The 16,609-nt window shown below is 47.5% G+C and overlaps 1 protein-coding gene across 1 annotated transcript in view; it reads right to left on the minus strand.

Annotated features, from left to right (window-relative positions):
- scarf2 (scavenger receptor class F, member 2) overlaps positions 1–16,609 on the minus strand; it is a 132,500-nt gene that overhangs the window by 70,304 nt on the left and 45,587 nt on the right. Inside the window, exons 5-6 of the mRNA XM_038781342.1 lie at positions 6,467–6,685; positions 4,670–4,798 (exon numbers count right to left, since the gene is read on the minus strand). Coding sequence (XP_038637270.1) covers positions 4,670–4,798; positions 6,467–6,685 — 348 coding nt within the window. The remainder of the gene's footprint in view (positions 1–4,669; positions 4,799–6,466; positions 6,686–16,609) is intronic.

The raw sequence follows: 16,609 nt of genomic DNA on the forward strand, positions 1-16,609 counted from the left end.
AAAGGATCTGGATCGGCGCAGGCTGGGAGGGCCAAAGGGCCTGTTCCTGTGCTGTAATTTTCTTTGTTCTTTGTTATCGACTACAGCCAGACCATCAACCGGTTTACGCAACTGGACTCGTATCCTCTCCCCCGTATTTCCGCCCTGGTAAACGAGATTGCGAAATACAAAGTCTTCTCCACTGTGGACCTCAAGTCCGCCAATCACCAGCTCCCCATCCGCGCGAGTGACCGCAAGTACACCGCGTTCGAGGCAGATGGGCGGTTCTACCACTTCCTCAGGGTTCCATTCGGTGTCACAAACGGGGTCTCGGTCTTCCAACGGGAGATGAACCAAATGGTCGACAAGCACGGTTTACGGGCCACCTTCCCGTATCTCGATAACGTCACCATCTGCGGCCACGACCAGCAGGACCATGACATCAACCTCCAAAAATTTCTCCAAACCGCAAAACTCCTTAACCTAACTTACAATAAGGATAAGTGCATGTTTAGCACCGACCGTCTAGCCATCCTCGGCTACGTAGTGCGTAACGGAGTGATAGACCCCGACCCCGAACACATGCGCCCCCTGATGGAACTCCCTCTCCCCAATACCCTCAAATCCCTCAAACGCTGCCTGGGTTTCTTCGCTTACTACGCCCAATGGGTTCCCAATTACGCCGACAATGCCCATCCCCTCATTCAGTCCACGACCTTCCCGCCGTCGACAGAGGCCTGCTAGGCCTTTAGCCGCATCAAAGCTGACATCGCAAAGGCCACGATGCACGCTGTCGATGTGTCCCTCCCCTTCCAGGTCGAGAGCGACGCATCAGAAGTAGCTCTGGCGGCCACCCTGAACCAAGCGGGCAGACCCGTGGCCTTCTTCTCCTGAACCCTCCAGGCTTCCGAACTCCGCCACGCCTCAGTGGAAAAGGAAGCCCAGGCCATAGTCGAAGCTGTGCGACACTGGAGGCACTATTTGGCCGGCAGGAAGTTTACCCTCCTCACAGACCAACGGTCAGTAGCCTTCATGTTCGATAATGCACAGAGGGGCAAGATCAAGAACGACAAGATCTTGCGGTGGCGGATCGAGTTGTCCACGTACAACTATGATATCTTGTATCGTTCTGGGAAGCTGAATGAGCCTCCGGATGCCCTGTCCCACGGTACCTGCGCCAACGCGCAGATAGACCGCCTCTGCTCCCTCCACGCAGACCTCTGCCATCCAGGGGTGACCCATTTCTATCATTTCATAAAGACCCGCAACCTGCTCTACTCCATCGAGGAAGTCAGGACAGTAACCCATGACTGCCACATCTGCGCAGAGTGCAAACCGCGCTTCTATCGCCCCGAGCGGGCACATCTGATCAAAGCATCTCGCCCCTTCGAACGTCTCAGCATAGACATCAAGGGGCCCCTTCCCTCTAGCAGCCGCAACATTTGCTTCCTGACGGTGATCGATGAATACTCCCGCTTCCCATTCACCATTCCCTGCCCCGACATGACCACATCGACCGTCATTAAGGCCCTCCTCTCCATCTTCTCCCTGTTCGGCTACCCCGCGTACATACATAGCGATCGGGGGTCCTCCTTTATGAGCGACGAGCTGCGTCAATTCCTGCTCAGCAGGGGCATTGCCTCTAGCAGGACGACCAGCTATAACCCCCGGGGTAACGGACAGGTCGAGCGGGAGAATGGTACCACATGGAAGACCATCCTACTGGCCCTCCGGTCCAGAGATCTCCCTATTTCCCGATGGCAAGAGGTTATCCCCGATGCCCTACATTCCATCCGCTCCCTCCTCTGTACAACAACTAATCAAACACCTCATGAACGTCTTCTGGTTTTCCCCTTGAAGTCGTCCTCCGGATCCCCTCTCCCGACGTGGCTGGCCGCCCCCGGACCCATCTTGCTCCGGAAGCATGTGCAGGTGCACAAGTCTGACCCGTTGGTGGAACAAGTCCAGTTACTCCACGCTAACCCACAGTATGCGTACGTGGAGTACCCCGACGGTCGGCAGGACACGGTCTCCCTCCGGGACCTGGCACCCGCCGGCGTGCGGCCTTCCCCCCCTTCACCTCAAACCCCCCCCCACCCCTTTTCCCCCAGCGCCCCACCCAGGCCACGCCTTCCCCATCCATGGCGTCTCCACCACCAGCCCGGGGTACGGAGACAGTTCAAGGACCATAGCTCCCGGAGTCCAGGACATCAGCTGAACCACCACCATCGGCTGAACCAACGTCACCAACTCCCCTGCGGCGGTCTGCCAGGACGTCACGGGCAACGAAAAGGCTGATCGAGTCCATTTAACTTCAACACCATCATGGACCTTGTATGGACACTATGTACTGTTGCTAAATGTCTGGGCCAGTGGAAAGCCAAGGATACTTTTTTTTTCTCCTTACTACTCATACCACCAGTTCTCCCTCCCCCCCCACCCCCCCAGCACTCATTGACATCCCCCCCCCCCCCCCGGCTTCTTTCTCTGCAAGGGGTGAATGTGGTGGTATGATTAGCATAGCTGCCTGCCATTGGTGCAGAACACCGGCTTACCATTGGCCCTAGTCGGTCATGTGCCTCTCGACCAGTTGGTTGAGACCAGTCATGTGATGGCTCCCCGATTGGTCGAGAGGCTGAGTTAGGCGGGGTATAAATACCCAGTACTCCCGGCGGTCGTCCTTCTACTGTAATCGACCGCAGGGCTTAACATCTAGTATATTAAAGCCATACTTTTGTTCAGCAACTCGTCTCGCGTCAATTGATGGTACATCAGGGAGCAATGGGTATGTTGGATGCCCCCTTGGAAACACCAGCACCACCTCCCACGCATGATTTTTAAAAATTAAACCCTCTCTTTGGGGATTAAGGAGCCCAAAGTCCTAAGGTAGACCCGATCATCCACACAGGGACCTGGCCCAACTGGCTGTTGATACTCTGATAGGTTTCTGAGAGACCGGGGATATTTGGACTAGATGGAGAAGCAGGTTTCACTGTGCTACACTGGGTTATCGAGGCATAGATGGAGATGAGGCATACAAATGAGCTCAGGCCACAGGAGAGGTTGCACAAGCGAAGAAAAAGCACAGTAACCAACGAATCAAAGATACAAAGAAAGAAAAGTCAAGAAACCAAAAAAAAACAATTGGAGTCATATCTGAAAAACTGTAATCTGGCCTCACATTCTGAAGTTATTCAAATGGTTGTTGATTTTGACTTGCTGCTGTTTCAGTGAAAGCTGAATTAAACCTTTCATTTATGAAACCAGCAGGCTAACATCTGGAAATACTTTACTCCCAATCCAGTCATCTATAGCATGTGTAACCAAGCATCTTGAAGGCTAATATTATTCAGTGTGGACAATTTGTGTCCGGCTGTCTCAAATATCTGCAAATCTCTGTCTACTCACTGCCCAAATTTCGTGTCTATTGTCACATTAAGGAATGGAACAGCCACAACCTTACAGCAAAGGCACATCAATCTCACAACTTCCATTTATGTTTAAATTCAATTGAATTTTTCTCCCTATTCTGTCTTGAAGCGCATTGGGGTACATTTCTTTTAATACCTTTCACATTTCACTACTGCAGGCCACTGACGAGTAGAATGACATTCCTCCTTCCTGCCAGGGTTACCAGAACCCCCAGAACCCCCCCCTACCACGACCACCCCCCCCCCCCCCCCCCCCCCCCCCCCCCGACCCCCAAAACCCCCGATTGTCCTGAAGTCTGTCTCTGGAACTCAATATAGTTGAAAAATTTAATCTGGAACTTTCTTAATCTGGAATGATTTAGCACCATACTAAGGTCCATTTACCTCAAATGAATGTTAAGTGAGCCAAGAATAGATACACAAAAAACAACCCTTTAAGTTCCAGCAAGACACAAATAATAATAATAATCTTTAGTGTCACAAGTAGGCTTACATTAATGCTGCAATGAAGTTACTGTGAAAAGCCCCGTGTCGCCACACTCTGGCGCCTGTTTGGGTACACAGAGGGACAATTCAGATTGTCCAATTTCAGGGCTTGTACATAGCACCTGTCTCCATTTTTAAGATAATACGTCTTGCCCCTGCATGAAACAGGAACTATGATTGAAGCAAAATATTGTGCATGCTACAAATCCGAAATAAAAACAGGATGTGCCGGAGAAACTCAGCACGGTTGGCCGCATCTATGGAAAGAGAAACAAGTTAATGTTTCAAGTCCGAAATGATTCTTCATTAATGAAATGTTAACTCTGTTTCTCTCTCCACAGATGCTGACTAATCTGATGAGTTTTTCCAGCACTTGCTGTTTTTATTTCAGAAATCATGGCTGAAATTCTCCGTCCCCACCCCCCAGTTCCCCGGAAAATTGGGGGTTTTCCCATGGCTTGGCCGGCAAGACACTAAAAACTCCGTTCACATCGGTGGGAACAAAAGATCCTACCGGCGTGATGGGCTGTCTACAATTCAGCAGGTAAGCCCTGGGATGCCAATGGATAAATGTGAAATTGGTTAACATGTTCACTAAGACAGCACTAAACATTCAGATGTTAGCATCTCATGAACGAATGTCAAGTCTTTGAATGCTTGTGGTATATATGCATGTGTCTCCTGTTTATAATCTGTGTGTTGTTACACATCATTGAGCTCACATTTTATCAATATGGAATATGGAATGTTGTCCACTGTTCTCCAATACTTACAAAGGGCCATGAAATCCTTTGTTGCAGATACATTCCCCAGTGGCAAAATGACAGAATCCATTGATGCAGTCTGCGCAGACCAAGTTACAATTCTCACCATAGGTACCATTTTGGCATTTTAAGTCACACCTATTATAAAAAGAAAGAAACATTATTGCAACAAGAAACTGCAATGATTAGTACATAAAGTATTCTGTTAATGTTCTATTAATTACAGTCAGTAAAGTCGCCATAGTCCCAGATGACCATAGGCTGCTTTCCCCTTTGAAGGGGAGAGCTGGCTGGTGGTGATTTAACCTGAGGGTCACCACACCTCAGGCGAGGGGCAAGGTTGAGAAGGCGAGGCCTTCATGAATAACCTCAGCCGGTACGGGAATTGAACCCACGCTGTTGGCCTCGCTCTGCATCACGAACCAGCCGTCCAACCAACTGAGCACAGCGTCAGCCACCTGAATATACACCGTCACCAACAAATAAATTCTTGAATTACTATCTGATTTGCATTACAGCTAGTGACATTGATATCAGTATATGTTTGTACACTGTAAAGGAGCAATAATAAGACAGCAGGTCACACAAACGTACATGTTAGGTAAGCCCACAGTTTTGAATGAGCAACTTGCACGTCTATGGTGCCTTTATCAATGCAAATCACCAAGGCATTTCACATTGAGGAAGGGGTGATACGAGTCAGGGTTGAAGGTAGGCCAGGATAGAAGATAGCCAAGGTCAGAAGAGTGCACAGTAGGTTTGATGTAGGATTGGAGGGGATTGTTGAAGCAAGTGAAATGAGGGCACACAGGAATTTGTGAACCAGGCAGAGGATTTTGGAATTGATGCTTTGGGGTAAGGGACATAGAATTAATCTAATCTTTATTATTATCATAAGTAGGCTTACATTAACACTGCAAAGAAGTTACTGTAAAAATCCCCTAGTCGCCACACTCCGGCACCTATTCGTGTACACTGAGAGAGAATTTAGAATGTCCAATTCATCTAACAAGCACATCTTTCGGGACTTGTGGGAGAAAACCGGAGCGCCCGGAGGAAACCCATGCAGACACGGGGAGGACGTGCAGACTCTGCACAGCCAGTGACCCAAGCCAGGAATCGGGTCCCTGGCACTGTGAAGCAACAGTGCTCATTGGTGCTACCATGCCATTGCCATTACTGTGAATTGGTTGAGCTCTGGATAACTGAGCAGATGTTAGTGCGCATTAGAATATGGGCAGCAGGACTTTGGATGAATTGGGGATATGAATGTAGAGTTATTCAATTAAATAAACTAGTTTCAAGCATCCTTCCACTTGTTCTGAAGTATGCTAGAATTTTCTGCATCTGTTCAAGGGATATATCATGAAATCTCGCTTCTCGTTAACTTATAGAGTTTATCCGTAAGCCAATAGAAAGTTTGTAGATTTTGTGCACTGTACTCGCTTGGGTTAGTTGAGTTCTGTTTGTCGACATGCTCAGATTGGACTCGGTGCACTTGGTTTCGAGAGGGGAAATTTACTGAAGTTTCCCATTTAGAATCACTATCCAGTAATCTCTATGCACATAGATGCAATGAATGACCCATCCTTGAATAGCTTGGGGACACACAGCTATTTTACCTCAATCCTGAAGAATGGATAATGGTGCACGGTACTGGTTCCATGGGACCATAATCCAGCAGTCAACTAATTCCCTCAGGAGAAATAAAAAGGCAGAGAAAACTGGTGGCATGTAAGGTTGACAAGATATTCCTTCACAACCCTCAGAATGATAAAGCAACGTACTGCCAAGGCAAATGCTTACCGAGCTCCAATCCATCCCGGATTACAGTGCAGGCATTTCCCATTGATATGGTTGCAAGCGTGTCCATCTTTGCAACGGGGACATTGCTCTCCACAGCCTTCCCCGTAGAAACCAGCGGAGCATATTTTATCACATCTTGTTCCATTCCATCCAGGCTCACAGGCTAAACATCGACCATCGGCGATCATGCAGGGCTGCAGATTCTTGCACTGGCCACATCTAATGTTACAGAATAAGAATAAGATTGGATTTGTTAAATCAAACAAGTCTTTTTCTAATAATCTACCTGGTCTAAAAATGTCTTAATGTCATCAATGTTTAATGGCTTTTTGGCATATGCTTTTTTTAACATCGGCAGTAGACTGTTTATTTTAAAGGGTTAAAGCATTTTCTAAAATAATAATTTCCATGCTTCTATTTTCAACCCTTTTTTCCTTCCATGTAGGAAACCTGTCACCCTTTTCCTGTTAACATCAATAAGGATGACTATACTGTGAGGAGGCTCTGTAGCCAGTACTTTCAATTACCAGGCTCCAATTTTTTTTAATGAGCCAATATACCTCACAAAATGTGACATCGTTTAAAATCATCAGTATTAACATTGTTATTAAACCTCATCTGTGAATTTAACCATGTTGCCACTGGGCACTCTCTGATACCACACTCGAGTGGTCATTCCACCACTACCCGTTACATCACCGGATTGCAGGGTAACTAAGAAAATCTACACTTTCAGATCCCAGTGAGATAAATGGACTGCACCTTGGAATACCACAGACCCGTCTGACTGAAATATTGCTTGCGAGTCTCCAGTGGAGGATTGAGTTTGTATCTATCCCGCATCAGTAGGTAGTGCATCCTGGAGACGATTCAACCCTAAAGAGATCCCATTTCCCTCCATTCAAAAGAAGCGAATCATTTATTGTACAGTTGAACGGTAAGGGGTAAGCTCTCGCAAAGCTCTCAGAACTCAAGTGCTCTATTGCTGGAAAATGGAATTGGAATACTTAGGTGTTTGTTTTTGATTGGCGCTGACACGATGGGCCGCAGTGCCTTTTCTGTGCTGTAAACCTCCACGACTCTTCCTTCCAACTCACCCCTAAATATGTGAATGCATTGCAGAAAACCTTCTGACTACACTTCATAACCCATTGACCAATGGTTAGGTATAGCAGGTTTAGATGCAGATGAAACATCCCTGTACGATGATCATCACACACTTCCAGGTCACTTGCAACACGGGATGGATGCAGAGTGAAGTTTTTTTCTTTACAAGCCCATGAATATCGAACACATAGCACCATCACCTCGAGCTATCTCATGTGCCAGGTATAAAACAGTTTAAATATAGAATCAATCTGTCTGCACACTGTAACATGGAACACTCACATGTAAGGTATGTACAATGTCAGATACAAAATGAAGCGCCATCTACATTGTCTCACTGGAGGCTTTCAGGTAAAGTACAGAGAGAAAGAGATTCAGAATAAAGCTCCCAATACACCATCCAATGATAGAATATGGTAGATACATTGATACATAGAAGATAGAAGGAGGCATTTTGGCCCTTCGAGCCTGCTCCGCCATTCATCACGATCATAGCTGATCATCCAACTCAACAGCCTAATCCTGCTTTCTTCCCAAAACCTTTGATCCCATTCACCCCAAGTGCTACATCTAGCCACTTCTTGGGTATATTCAATGTTTCAGCATCAATTACTTCCTGTGGTAATGAATTCCAGAACCCTCCATTAGGCAGAAGATAGAGAAGTCTGAAGATCTGTACATCCAGACAGAAACAGCTTCTTCCCCACAGCTACTAGACTCCTCAACGACTCTCCCTAGGACTGATCTGTTCCCTGTAAGAACACCATTCACGACATCCTATGTTGCTCTTGCTCATGTATTTGCCTTGTTTGACCCCTTGTTGCACACTGTAACCAGTCACTGTTTCTCGATGTACCATTTGTCAATGTACTCTGTCGATTATTCTTTTTTTGTCGTACTATGTACGTACTGTCTACGTTCCCTTGGCCGCAGAAAAATACTTTTCACTGTACTTCGGTACATGTCACAATAAATCAAATCAATCAATCCACAGGGTCACCACCCTTTGGGTGAAGAAATATCTCCTCATCTCTGTCTGAAATGGTTTATCCTGAATTCTCAGACTATGACCCCTGGGTCTGGACACACCCACCATCGGGAACATTTTCCCTGCATCTATTCTGTTAGAATTTTATAATTCTCTATGAGATCCCCCCTCATTCTTCTGAACTCCAGTGAGAACAATCCTAACCTAGTCACTCTCTCCTCATATGACTGCCCCGCCTTCCTGGAATTAGTCTGGCAAACCCTTGTTGCACTCCCTCAAGAGCAAGAACATCCTTCCTTAGAAAATGAGACCAAAATTGCACACAATATTCTAGGTGTGGCCTCACTAAGGCCCTGTATAATTGCAACAACACATCCCTGCTTCTATACTCGAAACCTCTCGCAATGATGGCCAACATACCATTAGCCTTCTTTACCGTCTGCTGCACCTGCATACTTACCTTCAGCGACTGGTGGACAAGGACATTCAGGTCCTGCTGCACATTCCCCTCTCCCAATTTACAACTGTTCGGGTAGTAATCTGCCTTCCTGTTTTTGCTTCCCAAATGAATACCCTCACACTTATCCAAATTATACTGCATCTGCCATTGATTTGCCCACTCGCCCAACCTGTCCAGATCACGCTGTAGGATGTCTGCATCCTCGTCACAGTTCACCCTCTAACCCAACTTGGTATCATCTGCAAACTTTAAGATGTTACAGTTTGTTCCCTCATCCAAATCATGAATGTATATTGTGAATAGCTGGGTCCCAGCAGCGATCCCTGTGGCATCAGACTAGTTACTACCTGCCAATTTGAAAAGGACCCATTAATTCCTACTCTTTGTTTCCTCTCTGCCAATCAGTTTTCTATCCACCTCAATATACTTCCCCCAATCCCAGGCACTTTAATCGTGCATGATAATCTCTTTTGCGGGACTTGACAAATTTTCTGTGTAACTACAAATCTTTTCCAGCTGGACTCAGCCTGGTCCAAAGCCACACAGAACTGCAGACTGGATGAGTTTCGCCAACTCTATGCGAGGGTGCGCTTTCCACTGCAGTGAAAAATATTTGATCAGTTTGTCTGCTAATCCTACCATAGTCAAATACAAGGTAGAACTCTGGGCATCTGTTTTTTAAATACTTTTAGCGAAGGGTTAAGGCTCATAGTGCAAGGCCAACACAGCTATGACAGAGATTTAAAAAAATTTTAAGTAAGTAATCTTTATTGTCACAAGTAGGCCTACATTAACACTGCAATGAAGTTAATGTGAAAAGCCCCTAGTCACCGCATTCCGGCACCTGTTTGGGTACACAGAGGGAGAATTCAGAATCCTCAGCTGGTACGGGAATTGAACTCACGCTGCTGGCCTTGTTCTGCATCACAAACCAGCTGCATAGCCTACTGAGCTAAACCAGATCTGCCCGTTTTTAAGGAGCTCCACAGAGATGAAACCTTGGGGAAGAATGGGATGAAGAATGGTGAAGAGCATTTTCAACAAATGGGAAGCACAGGGAAAGGCTAAGGGAAAGCTAATGGGCTGGATTCGCTGGCGCCGATTCCAAAATGATGTTTGCCGATCAGCCGGAGAATCAAAGTTCCCGGCCAAATCGGGGGCAGCACAGCTTTCGCAATGCTCCGCCTCCTCAAAGCGGTGTACTCGGAGCGTACGGCGCACAACTTTTCGACATTGCCTAAGGCCTGCCCCTGATGCTCCGCCTCCGACCGGCCGAGGTTCTGATGGCGGCAGCCGAGTGTGGTCTCATCCGTCGGGAACAAGGCGTGGCAGGTACGGACTCAGTCCAGCACCGCCACAGTTAGGGGGGAGCCGATCCGCGGGCATGGGGGGGGTCTTTATCAGGAGCTGGGGGCACTGTGGGGGGGGGGGGGGGTGGTCCTGGGTTAAATACTGCTTTTGTTGGATTTCTTAGCATTGGGCTGGTGCTATGTGTACGCCAGATCCCTAATTCTCCACCACAGCATTAAAGGTGGTTACCCATTCTGGGAGGGATAACCCACCAATGTTGTTGCCTGGAGTTGGGCACATTTAGAAACTAAAGAAACACAGATATGTTTTCCTAGAGGTAGTTATTAAAGTTTGGCATCAGCCCCCTCCCCATCAAATGCACAAACTGCAGCATTTAACCTCAAATTAGAAACACACTGGAACCTGCTACTTTTGGCAAATTACTGACAAGGAAAATTCAACACACAGAGAATGAGTGCATTAATGCACTGAAAAGATACGGCAATACGTCTAATGCATCAAACACTCTGAAAAATAGATTGCTCCTGTTTTCAGGCAGAGGTGTCTGTGGAGGAGAAGCACACCAACTGAAGCAGCAGATTAGAGTGTGAGTTCCTAATGTGGTGTTGGAGGCATCAGTACCGGAGATGGGGAGAAGGAAGGAAGCAATGTTTCTAAAGGGACCAGGAGGCCCTCAAGGCAAACCTTGAGAAGGCAATGGAAGCAGGTGATGAGGGAATTTTATTCCCAGATTCCTGGACCAGGCAACATTGACACAAAAATTTCAATGACCTCACACAAGCGGTCAAGGTCGGGCAGCACGGTGGCACAGAGGTTAGCACTGCTGCCTCATGGTGCTGAGGACCCGGGTTCGATCCCGGCCCCGGGTCACTGTCCGTGTGGAGTTTGCATATTCGCCCCTTGTTTGCGTGGGTCTCACCCCCACAACCCAAAAGATGTGTCGGCTAGTTGGATAGGCCACAATAAGTTGTCCCTTAATTAGGAACAAAATAAGTGGGTTCCCTAAGTTTAAAAAAAAAGTGGTCAAGGTCAGTGATTGCATTTTTACAGAGCGTATCATATCCATTGCACCACCAACCTGTCACAATGTTTAATACATCATACACACTCACACCCACCACTCACATTCAGGGGCACGGTGGTTAGCACTGCTGTCTCACAGCGCCAGGGATTGGGTTCAAATCGGGCCTTGTGTGTCTGTGTGGAGTTTTCACGTTCACCCCATGTCGGCATGGGTCTCCTCCAGTTTCCTCCCATAGTCCAAAGATGTGCAAGTTAGGTGGAGTTATGGAGATAGGGTGGGAGAGTGGGCCTCGGTAGGGTGCTCTGTCAGAGGGTTGGTGCAGGCTTGACATGATAGGCAGATATTAGGAACTTGGGTCCAGAAATGGGGTCCAAGATGTAGCAGGCAAATTAGGGGTTAAACACACTGAAGGAAAATACTGCTTGCAGCAGAGTTCGAGGGATATGCCCATAGCTTGAGTCACCATGTCCCATTCAGACTTAACCTCGTTAGTGGGAATACACAGGAGAGCCCAGTTCAGCCAAGATGATCCACTGAAGATCCATTTTCCTTCGGGACAACCTTGTTGAGAAGCCATTAGCCCATCACAGATTCTCATGGCCTATCTGTCCATCAATGTGGGTTAGTTGCTTATGAATGGCACAGTTTTGTTCTTTTGTAGAAACAGGAGTGGGAAACCAGACAGCCCAGATAAGGATAATGGATTCAAGTCTGTCCCCAGAGTGTGAGAACCTTTGTTTGATAGGGTGGGTGGAGCTTAGAGGGACAGTGGGGGAAAAAGTGCTGTTTTGAACAGTTAGCGAGATGGTTGCGGAATCAACTTGAGAGGTCATGAAAGTTGCCATTAAGGTAGACTTGGACAAAAAATTCTGAACAAATTTCCCCAACGGAATAAAAGTGCTTTGTAAATCAAATATTGCCTTTGTATGTTTACGTGAGTGGAACAAGAGCTGCATTTCCATGCAAAATGTGATGTAATGGTAACTCATGTGTTAAGGTTAAGAAACTGTGTGTAATCTATTAGAGTTAGTTGAAGTAAAAGTTTAAGTATTGTTTTCTTTTCTTTCAATAAAGTTTGTTTATAAAATAACCAAGCCCAATTTCTTATATTATCACTCCTGTAATGAATTGACTTTTCTGCACAGTCTTAAAACTTAAAAAACATTACACGTGGGGTTCAGTATCTTAGCCATTATTGAGGGCTGACGAGGGGTCCATAACAGACTGATGCGTTGAATGGCCTCCTTCTGCACTGTAGTAATTCTATGTTCTATCAGCACTTACCCCTCACATTCAGAGATTCCTCTAACATGCTTCCAAAGTTTTTTTGGAGTGTGTGGGCGATTTGAGTGTGCAGCTACTTTAATATTTTGGCACGTTAGCAATAATATCGATTCCACCTTACCCTTGCACACATACCAATATCGTCAGTCTCACATCAATTGAACAATTGAACAATATGTGACTTCCAAATATCTACAACTATTCAGCTACGGGGAGTTTATCACCCAGACATATTGCAACATTTCTCTTTTGCAGAACAAGTGGCCCATAACAGGAGGGAACAGAGAAGAATGAGTGGGGACGGATACGTCTGCTTCACCTAAAGAGGTCAGTATCATTAGGACAGCTATGATGAGCCTATTATATCCGGCATCACTGTGAACATTCAGGGTGATGGTATGTTCCTGCCTTAAGGTGGTGAAAAGGCAGCTTGTGTACTGTTTCCCGAGAAGGGGAGGGCACTGATGCAGTTGGCTCAGGTGAGCACTCTGATGGGCATCATACAGGATGCTGATGAGACTGCCAGACAACCTCCTGTCAATGTCTGATTCCAATATGGCACAGGGCTTTGCGCAGGTTGAGATTGGAGTTCATGCTGTCCCGGGTGGAAGTGGTGGACAACTCCATGACAACCCATGCGGACTTAGCTGTGATGCAGCATCTAGTAGTCAGCCTCAGCCTCCATGCTGCGTGGGCAGAAAGCCAAAGTAGTACTGCAGTGGAAGCTGAGGCCACGCTCATTGCAGTACAAGCCCAGCTTAACGCTATGCAAGCACTTACTGCTACCATCATGATTACAGATGCTTGCACTTAAAGTAGCATGCAGGCTCTCACAGCACTCCAGCATTCTGTCCTCCAGCAGATTAGACTTACTGAGGGAGTGTCAGTGACTGCGTGGAGAATCAACTTGCTGTCTTCTTTCAGGATGACAGCATTCCTTCTCCATCACTGCCACTCCGCCAGTGCCTTTGATGATGCGTCCTCTCAGCCCAGACTAAGGTAAATCAGCCTAAAGTCACACCCTCAAGGCCACCTGTACTCTCGCACAGTGAAAGTCAGCAGCCTTCCACCAGTCACTCTACAGCCATTGGGAAGCATGCCTTCAGACAGGAACAAGAGATGCACTAAGATGATGCATAAGGATCACAAGTTTAGTTTTGCTAGTGTTATTGGATGCGTTGGTGGATAAACTTGTTATATACAGAATTTATTCCAGTATTCTACCCAAGAGAACATTGTAAAGTGAGCCAGAATTTTATTCACTGCTCAGCCTCAATTCTGAGGCTGGCAGACATCCAATGACTGAAGGTTGGAAACTGAAAATGGACTCACCCTTGATCTCGGCTGGGAAGGGGTGTTGGGGGGTGGGGGCGGTGCTTCAATTGGAAGGCATCTTCAGACTAGAAGCATCCTCCCCTCAGGGTCCCTACGACACCCCCCCACCCCCTCCCACCCCGACACTGAGATTCCCCCCCCCCCCTCCTTGACCCCCCCAGTGCATCTCCTACCCTCCCCAGGAAACCTGGTACTTGCCTGAAGATGTGCTGTTAGGTAATTTGGACATTCTGAATTCTCCCTCCATGTACCCGAACACGCGCCGGAATGTGGCGAATTGGGCTTTTCACAGTAACTTCATTGCAGTGTTAATGTAAGCCTACTTGTGCCAATAAAGATAATTTTTAATAATATTTCAAGTGTGGTCCCAGGAATTAATCTCAGGCAAAGTGCTGCAGTACCTCTCCTGGCCACTGCAGCACTGTGCCTGGAAGGGGCTGAAGAACTGTTGGTCAATCTGATTGGCCAACAGCTCTCCAAGTGCAGATGGAAGTCCCGCCTTCTGCCAACCAGAACTCAACTGAGCATGAAATAGCAGCAGGCCTACTGGGGATGGCGGGGAATCCTCAGAATGATGGGTGCCAAGCACTCGCCATCCTGGAAAACCAGGCCGTGATGTCACAGAGGGATTGAAAGCAATGTTTTGGAGGATGCAGTAACCACCATGAATTTGGATAGTCTCTCGAGTGAATACTGGATGGAACTGCTTCAGCACCATAGACAATGGAACCGTTGCTTCAAAATGCCACTGTTGTGCTCCATGCTGTTCCTGTGGTGGTAAGGCTCTCGTAAATATGTGGTTGAGTGGTGGAGGCGAGTCATGAGCCACATGTGTAAAAGGTATCCCTGTTCACCAAAGGAATGGCTGACTGCCTCAGGATGAAGAGTTCCAGGATAGTGGCATTCACTGATATGATGTTCTACCTTGAATGCGCACCAGCTCTCTGTTGATGGACTCAAAGAATTTACAGTGCAGAAGGAGGCCATTCAGCCCACTGGGCCTGCACTGGCCCTTGGAAAGAGCACCCTACCTAATCCCATATCTCCACCTTATCCCCGTAACCCCACCTAACCTTTCGGATATTAAGGCAATTTAGCATCCACCTAACCTGCACTTCTTTGGACTGTGGGAAGAAACCGGAGAACCTGTAGGAAACCCACACAGACACGGGAGAAAGTACACAGACAGTCACCCAAGGCCGGAATTGAACCTGGGACCCTGGAGCTGTGAAGCAGCAGTGCTAACCACTGTGCCACCCAATTGATAACCTTGTGGTTTTTCTAGATCACCATGTTTATGTTGCGGGCCTGCAGAGCTATAAGTGAGCAGTCAATAGCTCCCTGCACATTGGGACCCCCACTAACTTGGCAAAAATCAATGTGTTCGTTCCTCCTGCTATTTCATGGTAAGAGAGTGAAGATAATGTTCTTCTTCTCCGTAGGACTTCCATCAATGCCATGATGCAGTGAGCAACAGCAAACTGGGAAATGTTGGCTGTGAAACCTGCCCCTACCCAGAAGGACCTACTTGCATAGATGTTGGCGGTGGCCTTGACGGGGCTGGGAGCACTGACATTGCCCTGCTGTAACCCTCCAGGTCCTGTCGAAGGAGGGGAAACAGTTCAGTCACCTCCTTGATAAATTGCAGGTACGTCACACATTACTCCTGGCTAAGGCGGAAGTAGGAGTAGTGCTCTTTGACAACCCTTGATGGGTGGGGTATTCCATTGCCAGTCCTTCTCCTTCTGACTCGCTGTACATTTTACCCCCTCTGGAGCCTACGCTGTATGTGCCTGTCATGTTGCAATCCCAAGAGGGACTGCAGTCAAAACCCTCATAACTTCAGCAGGCTTTCTGTTATAGGCAGTAAATTCGACTGATTTCCCTGTCAGGTTGTAGCAACCCTGCTTACTGATGCACCATCAATTGGACTCGAGTCGTAGCGAAGTTCCAAACAACAGGCTTTAATACGCTAGATGTGAGCCCGGCAGTGGTCATACAGAGAAAGGCCGACTGCCAGCTAGCACAAACTCTTATACCCGGCCTTGTAGGCGGAGCTACCAACCTCTCAGCCAATTGGTGGGGAGTCACATGACCAGCCACAACCAATTGGCAGAGAGGTACATGACTTGCCTGGGCCAATGGCAGCTTGGTTCTCCGGTAATATGATCTCTCTAGCCATACTACTACATTCACCCCTTGTTGAGACAGAAGCGGGGGGGTGGGGGGGGGGAGGAGTGGCAGGAGAGATGGAAGGGGGGGTGTATGGCCCATAAAACTGGTAGTATGACTAGAGACCTTCTCAGGTAGAACCGAGGTAACTATGGCTGCCCACTGGCCCGCGACGGACGTGTAAGAAAACCATGCTATATACAGTGTACAAGAGGAAAAAAACAACAATAACCATAGTAATGATAATTTTAAAAACACAGGCACGGAAAATGTGCAGAACATGAAAGTCCATAAGGTCCATCAAATTGACTCGATGAGCCGGATGGGTGCTTTCGGCGTCTGGGAGGACCTCTTGCCAGTGGGAGACTGGGAGACACCTGGACCGCAGGGCCAGTAGGACAGTCTTCCAGACCGTACCATTCTCCCTCTCGACCTGACCGTTACCCCGAGGGTTAAAACTGG

Source organism: Scyliorhinus canicula, chromosome 1 (assembly GCF_902713615.1).
Source record: "Scyliorhinus canicula chromosome 1, sScyCan1.1, whole genome shotgun sequence".
Lineage (NCBI taxonomy): Eukaryota > Metazoa > Chordata > Chondrichthyes > Carcharhiniformes > Scyliorhinidae > Scyliorhinus > Scyliorhinus canicula.